Raw genomic sequence first — 13,999 nt, forward strand, 5'->3', positions numbered from 1 at the left:
GAGCAACATCAACCCTCCACATCGTTATACACGATATCACTCCACAGCACCTCCACCTTCCCCTGCTGCGCCGGCTGATCCGTCCAAAAGAACAGCCCCAACAGCGCCCGCGCCTGCTCCCAAGTCTCCAACCCCAAAGCCCGCGCCGTCAACCGCAGCCCCTTGACAAACCAAGTGTGGCTGCTATAGCCCTGTGACGCCACTCCTCCGACGAAGAGGACCCAGAAGAGGAGGTCTGGGGCGATAGCGTTCGTGCCGGGCTGCATAGCAGTCGTGTCTGATTTCAGAGCTACCAGACTCTCCTTGAGCGCGGCGCTCATGTGCTCCATCAGTGGGAAGGGCTGGAGATGCCAGAGTCGGATGTTTAGGTAGAGGAGGAGGGTGTGGCGGAAGGGTTCGTTCAGGGGGCTGCAGCTTTGAATGCCGCTACTGTCATTGTCGTCGTCGACAGTCAAGAGGGTAGTTGCGGACGGGTATCTGGCGGCGAGAAGCTGATATTCTAGAAGAATATACAGGTCGTTATCGGTCGACATGACAAGCTCCGGGGTGAGGATGGCCAGTTCGTAGTAGATGATCAGGCGAAAGACGACCCGGAAGAAAGTGCGCATCGAAGGTTCAAGCTCGAGGAACCATTGGGCGTTGAAGATGGAAGTCCCGAGGTTTGACAGCGATTCGGGGATTTCGAGTTCCTCATCGGCGGCCATTTGGAACATCTTGGGGTGTCGCATGATGCCATTGCGCCATTTGTCGAGGATGGGGAAGATTGGAGGTTTGTTGTTTAGAGCGGCCGCCTTGATGTCACTCCTAGAGATTGAGTCAGATCATGCTGGGACTTTTGCAAAAATTGTGCTCGTACAGGTAGACTTTGGAGAGGAACATTTGATCCCCCAGTTCCAACCCGCCCATCAGTTTGATGAGCTTCTGTAGACCCTCCATATGTGCCTCGGTAGCCACGAAATTGGCATTTACAGCCTAAGAAATGGATTAGCGGGGAACAAGAGCTGGAATTTGGCTGCTACCTCGATGGTCGCTATCGTAGCAACGGCAAGCACCGTGGAGATGCTGATAGGCCCTTGGATGATCGTCTGCAGTCTTCTGAGAGCATCCAATCGCAGGCGCAGAGCGTCATTCAGCTGGGTCAACCCACCCTTGGGGGAATTCCCACTGGTGATTTGCAGACTGGCCTGGTGTCCTGCAGCCAAGAAAAGAATCGACTGGAGGAGTGCCGGCTGGGTGATGCCCTGTCGCCACCAATAGGTGCTGATCCGGGTGGCATCCAGTGGATAACATGCTGGGATGGTGTGAACCCGGACTGAAACTCGGTCAGAACGCGTATCTCCATGAAACAAGCGACCTACACTGGTAAAAGTAGCTGTAGGCCGGGTCTGTCAATTCCACGGCAGAGGATGAGAACGGGTCGGTGTAGCCTTGGGCGAGGTAGGTCGTCAATGACTGAGCGGCGGCAATGTATTTAGCAGTGCGCTTGGCCTCGTTGTCGTCGTCGCTCGACTGTTGCTGGCGTGGTCCGAGGCGTCCAGATGATTTGGACCCCGCGGGCACCACCGCCTTCAGCCGTTCGGCATCCGCTTGGCGCCGTTGGCGAAAGTACTTGTTCAGCGCGAACTTTTGCTTCTCCTTGGTGAGGGCGCGATTCTGAGGAGTGTCGACTTGCGAGTCTACGAACAGAAAGGCCCGTGGAGCTGGTTTGGGTGGAGGATTGCCGTAGGGCAGTTCAACGACACTCTCGGACGAAGCTGACCGCTGGCCGGAAGTCGAGGACGCTGAAGACTGTGGTTGCTGCGATGGTTCCATCTAGGCAAATCATGCACTTTGGCTTCAGATAGATCGCGACTCGTTCGTTCGTCTCTGGGATTGGATTTATAACGGCTGGTGTCTGCTCCGCCTCAGGTGGAACAGCGTAGGGGACTCTCGAATAGGCCATTGCTGGAACTGACATGACGACCTCAGCCATGCCAAGGGGCCGGGGTTCCATTGCGTTCTGGTGCGGTCAGGCTGAGGAGTGAGGACTGGTCGAACTTTGTCATGGGGAGCTGGAGAGCCCGGATCGCCATCGGCCGTGCGATCCTGGTGGGGGCGACAGCCGCAGGAGCATGGTTATAAAACGCAGAGTGACAGGAGATAAAGACATAGTAGGAACGACGGCGGGCGCTAGAGCGGTTATAAAACGGTTATACCGACCAGTGGCCTTGGTAAGCTGGTGGATGGCGCTGGTCAGCCACTGCGGTTGGTTCACTCACTCCTTACTAAGATCCTGACTGAGCATCGCTTGCGCTGACAAAGTTGCATTTAATGGCATTAATATACGGGAAACGAGATTCATTTTGTGCATCCTCTCTAAAGGTCAATCAGGGCAAACCAAAGCATCAAGACACTGTAAACACGCATCCAGATCAGAGTCCAACCCCGAAGAACTGTCATCGGCAGTCATAAACATGGACAGAACCTGCGAGCTCTTGGGGGTGCGTAATAAACGACTGATGATGCGCCATCGGCGAGCCAATTCCAGGTTTTCCTTTTTCAGCCCCTCGTTTTCCCCTCGTAATTTCACCAGCTCCTCAGTCTGATCGCCGAAGCGCTTCTCAAGAGCGTCGAGCTTCTCCTGCAGCAGGTCTCCCCGCTCCTGGAGACTCTTGTTGTGCTGCTCGCGTCGCTCGCGGAAGCGCCGCTGTGCTTCGCGGTTCTGCGTCGCGCGTTTCGACTATTCCCAGCTTAGTTAGCGCAGCGCATGGTCCAGCCTAATTGGGAAGGACCCACCATTTTGGGGGCTGCTTTCCTGGCGCTGCTTTCAGGGCTGCCGATAGGGAGTCCTTCGGGTGACGGCAGCCTCGTCAAGGGAGACTCCAGAGGAGACAAAGACTGAATTCGCTTGTCGGTCTCTATCTCGGACAGCAGAGGCAGTGCATGTCCAGCGTTATCCTTTGCGGGAGTTAGCCACTCGCTATCAGCGGTGAGGGTGGGTCAACGTACGATTCCGTACAGCAGGTGCAGCGGTATTTCCGTGGCTTCACTTGGGGGAGTGTAGAGCGGCGGATAGGTATACGAGCTGGCACTCAAAGAGGCCCAGGGTTCGGTCATCTTGATTAAATTTCTCGAATGAATGAAGAATGAAGTAAGAAATTACCTATTCACCCCGTCGACTGCAGCTGCTCTTATATGTTTTGCTCTACAACCCCAAGGCAAGGCCAAGAGAATGTGCTTCCGTAAGTGGTATAGCTGGAGATGCCAAGAGAGTTGACAAAGCTTGGCTTCCTCTCTGTTGAAGGCATTGAGCGCTGAATAAGACTCTGCTGGCTGTAGCCCAGACCGAAGAGAGCCAAAAGGAAGGCCAGCATCACGTCACAAGGAACAGGGAGCTCTCTAATTCGGCCAGTTGAAAGTCATATGCTCGGCGTCCTTGATTTTCCACGGACCTCGAGACGATGGAATGAAACAGAACGCCAGGACGAAGATGTTCGATGATATACCTAAACGGTCAGACGCTTAGACCTACGCCGTGAGCCAAGCACCGCATTTGGCTCCGCTAATTCCGTCTTGTCTGGTCCTGTTCACTTGCTCTGATTTGTGGTAATAGACGGAGCATGCCAGTACATCAATGCTGAGCTGGGTGAATTCCAGCATGCTACGCAATATACATCTCCACCAATAGATAGAACACCACGTGAAGCCAGATACGGTTGGTCTTCTCTCCCTTTATTCCCGGGGAAAACGTCGATTCGTTGCCGTTCTCCACCAATATATATTTGTGACAACAGTTCGACTCGGCGCTGCAGGCCTCAACCCTTTCCTCTTACTTTCAGCCCGGCGAAAGCGAACATACACGTTAAATCAAGCTTTACATCTTACACGCCGCTATAATTATCTAATCATACGATACGAGATCCTCTTATCCGCTGGTAAGCAGATGGCGCAAGCCAGGAATAGTGGCCAGATCGGGCTGTCAGCCCTAGTCGATGCTGTTGATCGCTTACACGATCTATCTATCTATCGATTTATTCCATTCTTTTGTCTCTCCATTGAATATTGTATCGTCCTCTCTGCGTAGCAGACATTAACGAGTGGTACCAGACTAACGATGGTACGAGTTGAGGGAAACGTGTTGTTGAGATTCAATTCTACAGTGGCAGCGGCAGCAGCAGCAGCCGCAGCGAGTATTCCAGAGTCAAATTACAATCTATAATCAGAGATTCGATAGGTTGTTCCGGCTCTACTACAGTATTTATTGAGGCCTCTATTGCTATCAATTCCCACAGTTTCCATACGGACTCCCATCCCTGGGCGTGAATGCCGTCTGCGATGAAGCTTGGATCTCCCTTGCCTTTTGCAACGGTAGCCATGACATATCATCTGGCATGCAAAGTTGGCGTCGTAGAAAAGGAGAAGAGATCCGGCTGATGAAGTCTGCACAAGTGCCGCAAGCAAAGGTCACGCAGCCCCGTAATGAGATACTACTCCGAGAGAGACCCTAGTGCTGTTCGTCCGCAGCACTTGGGATCCTCGATACTTGTCTGATCTAGTTAGCAGCAATGAAAACATGGCATCAACCAGGAAGCAGAGCGGGACTAGTATCTAAGAGAGCTAGGACGATGACCAACACGGCTCTTGGACCGGCCCCATAGCTCTTCACCGGTGAGGGGAGCCACCACGTGGAAAGCAGTTCTATCGTAGATTAACTTTTTCGCTAGCTGCTGGACCTGCATCCTACACCGGAATTCCAAATGCATCCCACGTGGCTTGAGGTTTCAGTACCCACCGGAGCATAGGAGACCCATCATGCTTGTCACTGCTATGGCTGCAGCCTCTGCCATCAGCCTTTACTCATAGGCCAGTTACGTTATGAAATCGTACCTGAATCGCTGGTGCTCTGCTTGCTTGACTCGACACTAGCACTACGGATCGATTAACTTTGGCACGCAGAGAAGCTAGAAGAAGGACTGACTCGAGGAAGCAATAGTCCGATCTGGGCACCATGCGCCACGTGGAAAACCGATTACATCCCCACAGCTGGTGCGTTGATTGGAAGAGAAATCTTCCAGAAGGTTGCAGCGGTGGGTACAGGCCAGAATTCCGAAGAACAACCGGACAGCCAGATCATCCTTAAAAGCTCGGCTTCCCGAGGTTTCCCCTGCTCATCATTATCGTCATTCTTTCGTCTTTACCACCATCATGGGTTTTCTCCGCGCCTCTGGCCTGACGGCCAGCGTGATGACCGCGTTTGCGGCTGCTGGCTCTTGCATTCCCCGCGCCCTTGCCCCCAGCGTTACTGTCGCGCAGGGCACCGTCAAGGGATTCACCCAGAGCGATGCCAATGTCTTCCTGGGCATCCCTTTCGCTGAGAGTACTGCCGGAGAGAACCGCTGGAAGGCCCCCAAGCCTCTGAGCTCGTTCCCTGGAGGCAGCGTGGATGCGACCGCGTACGGTCCTTCGTGCGCCCAGGCCATGTCCGGCAATGCCATCACTCCCCAGAGTGAGGACTGCCTGAATTTGAACGTGTGGACCCCGCAGAACGGTGGAACCGATCTGCCTGTGTTCGTCTACATCTACGGCGGTGCCATGGTTACTGGTGGCAGCAGCAACTCTCAGTGGCAGGGGTACAATTTCGCTCGCAAGGACGTCATCTACGTCAACTTCAACCACCGCGAGAGTCTCTATGCCTCGCCCAATGCCCCTGAACTGGAGGGGCAGTCCCAGAACTTTGGCATCATGGATGTCGAGTTGGCCATGCAGTGGATTTATGAGAACATCGAGGGTAGGTATGAAAGCGCTTCATCATGTGTGTCTATTGCTAACGTTCCCTACAGCATTCGGTGGTGACAAGTCACGCATTGTCGTTGGTGGCCACTCCTCTGGCGCTGTGCAGGTCGACCATTACCTCTGGAACCACCCCGACACTTTCCTCGCTGGTGCGATCGAGATGTCGGCCAATGCCCAGTCAGGCCCTGCGATCACTCCCTCAGGTGTTGGCCTGAAGCAGGTTGTCCAGGACATGCTTGATGCGGGTGTCTCTCTGGACTGCACCGCCGATGACTACACCCTGGACTGCCTCCGTGCGGTCGATACCTACGCTTTCCAGACCACCTACTTCAACGCCACCTCTAACACCTGGTTCTCGCCCGTTATCGACGAGATCACCCGCTTCTCCAGCTACGCCGACCGTTTCGCCAACGGCCAATATCCCAAGTCCGTGCCCCTGATCGTCGGTAACTCCGACCAAGAAGGCAAGATCTTCGGTTACGTCTATGGTAGCGAGAACACCGACTTCTCCTCGTGGATCAACACCTTTGACGCGGATCTGGCTTTTGTGCCCGACTCCGAGATGATCGCCGCCTATGATGTCGCCGACTATGACTCCGTCTCCGACATGAGCGGTGCTTCCTATGGCGACGGTCGCTTTATCTGTGCCACCGACTACCTCCTCGACGTCCGTGCTAGCGAGCAGCCGACCTGGATCTACCGCTGGTTCGGCCAGTACTCCAACGTTCTTCCCATCCCCAACCTCGGCCCCTCCCACGGCAGCGAGGTCCCCTTCTTCCACGGCGGTAACGAGTGTTTCTCCGGTCTGAGCGACGTTACTACCGCCCAGCAGAACCTCGCCGACTACATGAACGATTGGTTCGTGGCTTGGATCAAGAACCCGAGCGCTGGTCCCGGCTGGGAGCAGGCTCAGCCTGTCAACGGTCCCCTTGCTCGTGTCGGTGTACCGGATCAGGAGGAGGCGATTGTCATGAGCACGACTGGAGAGTACAACAGCCGGTGCCAGAAGACCTACAAGCCCAACTACCCGAGCTATCCGGTTGTGCTGAACCCTGTCGAATTGGCGGCCAGTGCCTAAGAGCAGTCATTTCTGATGTCAAGTTCTGCAATCCCTAGATATTTCACTACATAGAGCATTAATAATTAGATCGCAGTCATTTAATCAATTCGTCTTGTATGATCAATCTGCAACTCAGGGGTGAGGACGGAAAGAGTCGGAGTCCAACCCAACAACATCGGGGCTCAAAACCAAGCATGTCGGAATGCGAAAACTGGAGACCACAATGCTAGATACGTAAATAAATCTCTAGCGCATGCCACAAACACAAGTGTAACGATTCTCGTGCCAAGTGATCCTGGGATGCCCTAATAAGTGGAGCCTGCACAGTGGAACCTCCGATATTCTTCCAGAACAGCCAACGAGGAGTCTTCGATCTTGCCTGTGTGTGCTTGACCATCGGGTCTCATTCCCTTCTAGGCCAGGGATCCGCATGAACCACTGTCTTGGGTCGTGACCAGGAAGACAGTGCCGAGAATCGAGGAGATGCAACGACTCGAGCGAAATCACTAGTTTTTCTTGTGCGATTGAGTGATTGGCCCTGCTGACACTGTGGCTTACATGTCTTGCATCTATCCTCGTTGCTATCCAGATACAATCATGGCATCTACGTACAATTTTCGATCGCTGTCCCCACCGGCAGCACGCTGGATCTGGCTCGCGCTCATCTCGACCTGCCTTTTCCATTCCTCCGAGCGCCCAGTTCCTTGGTTGACCCTTCTGCTCAAAGTTAAACTTCATGGTTCTCGCCACCAGGGATGAGCTTTTTCATTTCTTATAACCGTGGTTGCTGCTGCTGTTTTCTGTCTGTTTTGCTTTTACCGTCTGAGCGAGCTGTTGCACACATACTACACCCAGCCTACACTCAGCATGGCTCGCCCTGATACCGGCCAAGTGGTATGCTTCCACGCCTTTGTCATGGCCCGTGCTGGCCCCTTGCTAATGTCTATGCCCAGGTCGCCTGGTACATTTGTACAATTGTCGCTTGCATCTTCCTGGTCTTGCGGCTTGCTGTCCGATGGCGGTTACTTAAGCGCCTGTACCTGGATGACTTCTTCGTCACCTTGGCTGCCTTGTGCCTGATCGGTGATCTGGCGATCCAGCATTACATGTTCAATCAGGGTAAGCTCCTACCCACTACGTACTGACAATCAAGACCACCAACTTACGGCCGACACAGGAATGTCCGACATGGGCAACGCGAACGTGCAACAAATGATTGCCATGATGAAAGTAAGTCTCAAAGCAGCGGGGGAGGATCGGCACTGCAATTAGCACTGCACCATTTCAACGGCGCACGAGCTAACGGTCGGCGTTGCTTCGGCTCGAATTTAGATGATCATCCCCGGTTCCACTCTGTATGTTACATCATTGTGGTTGATCAAGGCCAGCATGGTGCTCTTCTACAAGCGGCTTGCGGATCGGACCAGGTACCAGACTGTGTATAACATCACGCTTGTTGTCCTCGGTGCGATGTGGTTGGTTCTATTCTTCGACATTGTCTTCAAGTGCTATCCACCCAAGAGGCAGTGGGAGAGCATTACGAATCCGGAGTGTGAGTGGTATACCCGACCTGGCCGATGTGGGAGTTGTACTGACGCCTAATCTAGTGGCATGCGATCCCCTTCAGACTACAGTAAACTACTGGTTGACCATTCTTTGTATGTTCATCTTCTTTCCCTCCCATCCTATTGTACCCGACTAATCATCGCAGTCAACATCTTCACTGATGTCTTCAGTAAGACCACCTGTGTCAGCCTCCTCCCACCTCCCATCTAACAAACAAATCTAGTCATCTGCCTCCCAATCTCCCAAGTCGCGCGCCTCAAGATGCCCCCGAAGCAAAAATGGGGCGTCATCTCCGTCTTCCTCCTCGGCGGCCTCGTTGTCATCACAAGCAGTACGCCCAATCCATCCCCCACCCCCAGAGAAGCACACTAATCAGCCTTCGTCTAGTCATCCGCGCAATCTACTCCCACCGCAACGAACAAATGATCACCTGCACCGTGTCCATGATCGAAACCGCCATCGCAATCATCGCCTCGTGCCTCCCCGTCCTGCGCACCCTCTTCTTCGGCTCGCACTCCCGCACAGGAACCTACTCTCGTCGCCGCGGATACGAACTTTCTGGATCCGGCGCTGGCCCTGGAGGAATCCACACGGGGACACATGGCGGCGGACATAAGCAGCGGACGACAGTCTCGGTGTCGAAGAGTGTAACTGGGACGACGCTGGGCGCCAGTGGTGACGACCTGTCGAGACATGATAGCGAGGATGGGCTGTTCAAGGAGAATATCCCCGCGGGGATGGGCCCCGGTGTCGGGATTGCGGTTCGGCATGAGTATTTTGTGCACGAGGCGCAGGAGAATAGGGTATTGCGGTGAGAGGCCTAGATAATGCGGTGGAATCCAAGTTGGAGAAGGCTACTGGATCTGCAACAGACCTCCAGTGTGGACCTACCTACCTGTCCCCGTACGCATTACGCACATATCGTGATGGTTCGAGGTTTACATTTAAGGAACAAATAACAATAAATCAGAAGTAGACTTCAAGAACGGCAAGTCCTATCATATATTGCGCTTGTGATCGTTTCACGGCAGGACGCGATACCCTCACGGCCCAATCGGCGCTGAATTACAAGTAGATAACCTGCAGTTGTGCAGCGTTCCTTGATTAAAGCTCGCATGGGGCGGCAGGTTGATTGTTTCTCTCCACGCAGTACGATACGAGTATCCATCAGCTTCTACCAATGTATCGCGATTGTTCCGCCCAAGCCCTAATCCTCTTCCCATAAACATACAAGGGAATGGTGGTGAGCATGACACCGACCGTGAGAGCGCCAAACGTTGAAAAAAACACCAGCGGGCCACTTCTAGCAAGGAAGTCGTTGAAGACAAAGCTCAGTCCAAAGGCAAATGCACTCTTGACGACCTGTCCAGAATAGTTAGACAATGCTGCTGCATCCCAACAGGGAGAGGCGACAATCAAGAGGGAACGTAGCTTACCATTGCAAGTCCAAATGCGTCACCCGCTGCCTGGCCACAGACATCATTCGTATACGCCACAATCCCCGTACATCCCACACCGATAGCGAAATTGAGGATTGCCATGAACACCCCGCAGACAACGGGCTCTGCGCCGTTCTCTATTGCTTCTCCAAGCCCAAAGGATCCGGCTGCCATTGTGATAGTTGCGAGCGGCATGACGAGAAGACGGAACTCGGGTTCATACACGCCACCATTCCGAGAAGAAAACACCCGACCCAAAGCATCGCACAGCCAGCCACCGACAATCGTGCCGAGGGCAGAGCCGATGAAGGGAGCAATACCTGTGAGATTTCCGATCGCGACAGTGGTCATATTGTATGGAGGCGCGGTGAATATCTGCGACGCGACAGCACCCAGCAGGATTGTCCAGGTGAATACGACGGCCCACATGATGCATTCCCATATCACTACCGGATGTAACAGCATGCGGAGAGGGTTAATGCAGGCGGCAAGGATGTTGTGCTGGGCTGGCGCTCGGGTGGAAGCATCCCCGAGCACAAAGGTGGCAAGCCAGCGAGCTGGAGATGAGGGACGTGATTCTTTCTGGACCGAGTCCAGGGCGGCTTGAATGTAGTCCTTTTCCAATGCACTTGGTTGACGATCGCTTTGGGAAATCTCAACAGCATGACGATTAAACGATGTCTCAGGAAAGCACAAGATGACCGCAGCCAGAAGGACTCCGAATAGAATACCCTCCAACCAGAAACTCCAGCGCCACGATAATTTCGAAATGATATAGCCACTGATGACAGGGGTAAGGTTGACGGAGGCAATGACGCCAAAATTCCACAGTCCAACACGAAGTCCTCGCTCGTGGACGAAGAAAACCTCATTGATAGAGGCCGTTCCGGCGAGAGCAAAGAAACCACCCATACTGAGGCCTTGTCAAGTGTCAGAGAACTGAGTATATTACATGAGATTGAACTAACCTTGAAAGATGCGGGATGCAAGGAGCGAGCGTATGAGGGAGACGCGGCCGCCCAGCAGCATGACACTACAAGGACGATCGTAGTAACCAAATAAAGCACACGCTTTCCATAAACAGAAGCACAGCATGCGCAAAGATAGGCGCTGACCCCTAGTGCCATCACCAGGCTACCATTCAGCAGCGTCACACTGGACAAGTCGACATCCAGCTCTGCAGATATCACCGCAAACCCCGGAACTAGCACAGACCCCAAGGAGCCAGTGGCACAGGAGCCGAAGATAATAGTGGCAAACAACAGTTCTTTCTTCGTGCGCGACCAGTTTAACGGGTCTAGTGGAGATCGAGAAGGGACAGGGACAAGCGCTTGGTCGACATTCCGTGTATTGTGGGTGGGTTGAAGCTTGAATGTCGATGACGGCTGAAGGCCCGTAGCCGGTTCCAAGATTTCGAAAGCCATGATATTGATTTTTTAATTGTTGGCAGGGGAGCGATGGTATCCTTGGATATATAATGCTGGAAGTAAGACTCCTGTTATCAGTGTACATTGGGGCTATCGAGGCGGCTTCAACTCTTCCGCCGCTAGGTACCATAGGTAACTTCTCCCTTATTGTCCTGCTCTGATTGAGAGATCAATTTGATTTGCTATTTGTTAAAAGGGAATCATAGGCGGATGGGAACCGCCAGGGACGATACGAACCCATCAAGCTACATTGTTCAAGATGCAAGACAGCACGTCTGGTCAATCTAGGGAGTTAAAACTAATCATCACCTACTCTACTATATCTACAGCAGCAGTTGAGTCAAGACCCCGCTGCTCGCTCTCACCCTGCTTGCTCTCCCTTACATGAGCCTTCACCGAATTGTCCACCCCGAGCCAAAGCAAATCCGGCCGGCTATAGTGGCCACATAGATCTACAAACGCCCTCGACTTATAGATCTCATCCATATCCAGGTCCGCATACACGATCCCCTCTTCCGTGCTAGGTATGAAGGTAGAGAGTAATCGTCCATCAGGGCCATACACGGCCGAGAAACCGCCCCCAGGTGTATTCATCACAGCACCAGCCTGGGTGCTCATCTTATCAATTCCCGCCTGGCTGATCACTGCGGTCGTACAAAGCACATACGACTGGGATTCCATTGCATAGGCCTTGGAGAGGGTTTCGGTTCCTTATACAGCATCAGCCGGTCACACATCATGGTAAGCTGTTCAAGCAATCGGCGACCGTACCTTGTCGCGTCATAGAATGTAGACCACTTTCATCGTCATCGAAAACAGGTGGCCACGCCGCAACATGAATCTGCTCCCGCTGCGAGCAAGTATAGTACGAGTGATAGGCGTGAATCTAGATTGCGACTATATGCCAGCAGCTGCTCGCGAGCATATACAAGCCGCTTCTGTTTGTCCGACTCGCTAAGCTCGCTGAAGTTAAAGCAGTAGCTGTAATACACTTAGTAGAGGACATGACAGCCTGCAAGTGATAGAGCATACATCTGGTCCATGCACTGATCATGAATAAACCACAGCCGGCAATGGTAATCGAAAGCGACCTCTTCAAGAGTGGGATCTGTCGCGATCCCTTCGATGTATGAAACCGCTTTCACCCTTTGCCACGGAATTATGCAGTTTCGCCCGAGAAGGGACGTTGCAATCCTGCTCCGGAGTATTAAAGACTGTCAATATACGGACAGCTAGGTGTCCATACCTGTCAATCAAGATTGAAGACCAAGCAGCTGTGAGCTGTGCGCTGCTTGTCCGGGTTGTTTGCTCACCATCCTGATCTAAGACCTTGAGGGATATCACGGGCAGCCCAAGATGTAGAGCCATACTAGCGCACATTGCTATTCATGGTCAGCAAGAGATTCTAGCTTCTACAGCGAGTTGATATTGGGCATACAGTTGTACATCCAAGCCATGTTATGGTGTTCAAGGCCCAGCTCACGCCAGCACATGATGGCCAACGCTTGAACAAGCGGAATGCTAGGATACTGGCGACAAGCAGGGAGAATAGTCGCGTCGACAGCCTCAGCTGCATCGTCACCAAATTTGCGATGGCCCTCATCATCAGATAATAGAGACCCTGCAGCAACAGCAGCGTATTTGACCAGGGTTACCTCCGGGTCCAGATCATCGCGTCGGGCCTCAGCAAGTGTGGCATGATCGAGAAAAAAGTGTATTGGATTGACGAACTGTTCGAAAAGATCAAGGAGGTGGCTTGTGATATAATCCTCACTGTCATCCGGCGATGCTTCCATAGCCACTACTGTATTTCGTATTTTTGGTGTTTGTGTAGGGGACACAGCGCTTTCTGTTATGGCTTCCTGCACGTCTCCATATAGAGCAAAGTTCCCTGATGGTCCTAGGAATACCTTCTCCCCGGAGTCAGCGAGTTCGAGCCGCCACATTAACGAGCTTACGTCGTCGATTGGCGTTCGGCTTTCTGTCGCCCTTGAAGACATCTGATCACTTTTGTGTCGACGTGTGGCACTCGCAGAACGCTCTAAATTTTCAGGAACATCTAGCCTCGCTTCTCCATTGGGTTCTTGATTATTGCTCCGCTCGAGTCGACGCAGCTCCCCCTTCAGGAAGTCGATCTGATTCTCCAGATCAGACACATAAGCCGCGTCGCGTTTCAATCTGCGCACCGTCAACATCATCGCGCTACCAGGTTAGTTCTCGTGCAGTCCATACCTTGGCGGCCTGTTAGTCTCATAGCGACATTCTACATGCCTACTCACACATCCGAAGCACCGTGGTTGCAGGCCGTCGCACTATCAGCAATCGTCAGCAGCCGATCGGGTCACACAGGCCATGACACGAGAACGAACCTTACGCTTACGCTTGCGGCACAATTCACATGCCAGACGAACACGAGCGCTCTCTGGCATGTCCATGTTGTCAAATGCATGGTGGGAAAGAGAATCGAGTGGGCTGGAGCTGGAGGCCAAAGCAGAGGCCGAGATCGGGATCTGGTGGGACCACGTAATCTTAATATTTCTTGTCTATTGGTAGTGATAACGACAATTATTCCCTTCTATTTTAATAGCAAAGCCAAAAAAAAAGATATGGATCTAGTTCAACGCCTCAACACCCAATAGCCCAAGACATCGCATTATCACTGGACTGCAAAATGCTTGTACGAAAGACTGCCTCGTCTCCTGTTCGTCAACGGAGTGTCGGGTAAGACTTTGACC

General features: G+C 52.9%; 7 protein-coding genes across 7 annotated transcripts; 3 read left to right on the forward strand and 4 right to left on the reverse strand.

Annotated features, from left to right (window-relative positions):
• Window positions 1–8: 8 nt before the first annotated feature.
• Window positions 9–1,812, reverse strand: BJY04DRAFT_221531 (uncharacterized protein; the record flags this gene model as incomplete). Its single annotated transcript, XM_073717157.1, has 4 exons — window positions 9–804; window positions 857–972; window positions 1,020–1,312; window positions 1,359–1,812. The coding sequence occupies 4 exons, from the start codon at window positions 1,810–1,812 to the stop codon at window positions 9–11; spliced, it is 1,659 nt and encodes a 552-aa protein (XP_073567770.1).
• Window positions 1,813–2,319: 507 nt separating this feature from the next.
• On the reverse strand, window positions 2,320–2,938 carry BJY04DRAFT_120181 (uncharacterized protein). The gene is made up of 2 exons (XM_073708318.1): window positions 2,776–2,938; window positions 2,320–2,719 (listed from the first exon to the last, which is right to left on the reverse strand). Exons 1-2 carry the CDS (start codon window positions 2,776–2,778, stop codon window positions 2,363–2,365), a joined length of 360 nt encoding a protein of 119 aa, XP_073567771.1. The 5' UTR covers window positions 2,779–2,938; the 3' UTR covers window positions 2,320–2,362.
• A 2,246-nt stretch (window positions 2,939–5,184) lies between these two features.
• On the forward strand, window positions 5,185–6,850 carry BJY04DRAFT_230231 (carboxylesterase; the record flags this gene model as incomplete). The annotated part of the gene is made up of 2 exons (XM_073719242.1): window positions 5,185–5,767; window positions 5,820–6,850. 2 exons carry the CDS (start codon window positions 5,185–5,187, stop codon window positions 6,848–6,850), a joined length of 1,614 nt encoding a protein of 537 aa, XP_073567772.1.
• A 704-nt stretch (window positions 6,851–7,554) lies between these two features.
• Window positions 7,555–9,385, forward strand: BJY04DRAFT_230234 (uncharacterized protein). Its single transcript, XM_073719243.1, has 8 exons — window positions 7,555–7,726; window positions 7,786–7,951; window positions 8,010–8,062; window positions 8,165–8,384; window positions 8,440–8,490; window positions 8,544–8,567; window positions 8,622–8,729; window positions 8,786–9,385. The coding sequence occupies exons 1-8, from the start codon at window positions 7,700–7,702 to the stop codon at window positions 9,211–9,213; spliced, it is 1,077 nt and encodes a 358-aa protein (XP_073567773.1). The 5' UTR covers window positions 7,555–7,699; the 3' UTR covers window positions 9,214–9,385.
• Window positions 9,386–9,565: 180 nt separating this feature from the next.
• Window positions 9,566–11,882, reverse strand: BJY04DRAFT_209541 (major facilitator superfamily domain-containing protein; the record flags this gene model as incomplete). The annotated part of the gene is made up of 5 exons (XM_073714138.1): window positions 9,566–9,760; window positions 9,835–10,465; window positions 10,514–10,757; window positions 10,802–11,167; window positions 11,630–11,882. 5 exons carry the CDS (start codon window positions 11,880–11,882, stop codon window positions 9,566–9,568), a joined length of 1,689 nt encoding a protein of 562 aa, XP_073567774.1.
• Window positions 11,582–13,989, reverse strand: BJY04DRAFT_196780 (fungal specific transcription factor domain-containing protein). Its single transcript, XM_073712399.1, has 5 exons — window positions 12,703–13,989; window positions 12,511–12,646; window positions 12,297–12,458; window positions 12,036–12,245; window positions 11,582–11,974 (listed from the first exon to the last, which is right to left on the reverse strand). The coding sequence occupies exons 1-4, from the start codon at window positions 13,460–13,462 to the stop codon at window positions 12,071–12,073; spliced, it is 1,233 nt and encodes a 410-aa protein (XP_073567775.1). The 5' UTR covers window positions 13,463–13,989; the 3' UTR covers window positions 11,582–11,974; window positions 12,036–12,070.
• On the forward strand, window positions 13,306–13,989 carry BJY04DRAFT_196782 (uncharacterized protein). Its single transcript, XM_073712400.1, has 3 exons — window positions 13,306–13,442; window positions 13,497–13,576; window positions 13,634–13,989. Exons 2-3 carry the CDS (start codon window positions 13,532–13,534, stop codon window positions 13,901–13,903), a joined length of 315 nt encoding a protein of 104 aa, XP_073567776.1. The 5' UTR covers window positions 13,306–13,442; window positions 13,497–13,531; the 3' UTR covers window positions 13,904–13,989.
• Window positions 13,990–13,999: the final 10 nt, after the last annotated feature.

This window comes from Aspergillus karnatakaensis, assembly GCF_047715665.1.
Source record: "Aspergillus karnatakaensis strain CBS 102800 unplaced genomic scaffold BJY04scaffold_50, whole genome shotgun sequence".
Taxonomy (NCBI): Eukaryota; Fungi; Ascomycota; class Eurotiomycetes; order Eurotiales; family Aspergillaceae; genus Aspergillus; species Aspergillus karnatakaensis.

Excerpts from the sequence above, each read along its gene's own strand:
- BJY04DRAFT_230234 (XM_073719243.1), top strand. The coding sequence starts at position 7,700 with ATGGCTCGCCCTGATACCGGCCAAGTG. Across the intron at positions 7,727-7,785 it reads GCCCTGATACCGGCCAAGTG|GTCGCCTGGTACATTTGTAC; the intron begins GTATGCTTCCAC and ends GTCTATGCCCAG. Across the intron at positions 8,568-8,621 it reads CATCTTCACTGATGTCTTCA|TCATCTGCCTCCCAATCTCC; the intron begins GTAAGACCACCT and ends AAACAAATCTAG.
- BJY04DRAFT_196780 (XM_073712399.1), bottom strand. The coding sequence starts at position 13,462 with ATGATGTTGACGGTGCGCAGATTGAAACGCGACGCGGCTTATGTGTCT. Across the intron at positions 12,647-12,702 it reads CATGGCTTGGATGTACAACT|CAATGTGCGCTAGTATGGCT; the intron begins GTATGCCCAATA and ends GACCATGAATAG. Across the intron at positions 12,459-12,510 it reads TCTTCAATCTTGATTGACAG|GATTGCAACGTCCCTTCTCG; the intron begins GTATGGACACCT and ends ACTCCGGAGCAG.
- BJY04DRAFT_196782 (XM_073712400.1), top strand. The coding sequence starts at position 13,532 with ATGCCTACTCACACATCCGAAGCACCGTGGTTGCAGGCCGTCGCA. Across the intron at positions 13,577-13,633 it reads CGTGGTTGCAGGCCGTCGCA|CTTACGCTTACGCTTGCGGC; the intron begins CTATCAGCAATC and ends ACGAGAACGAAC.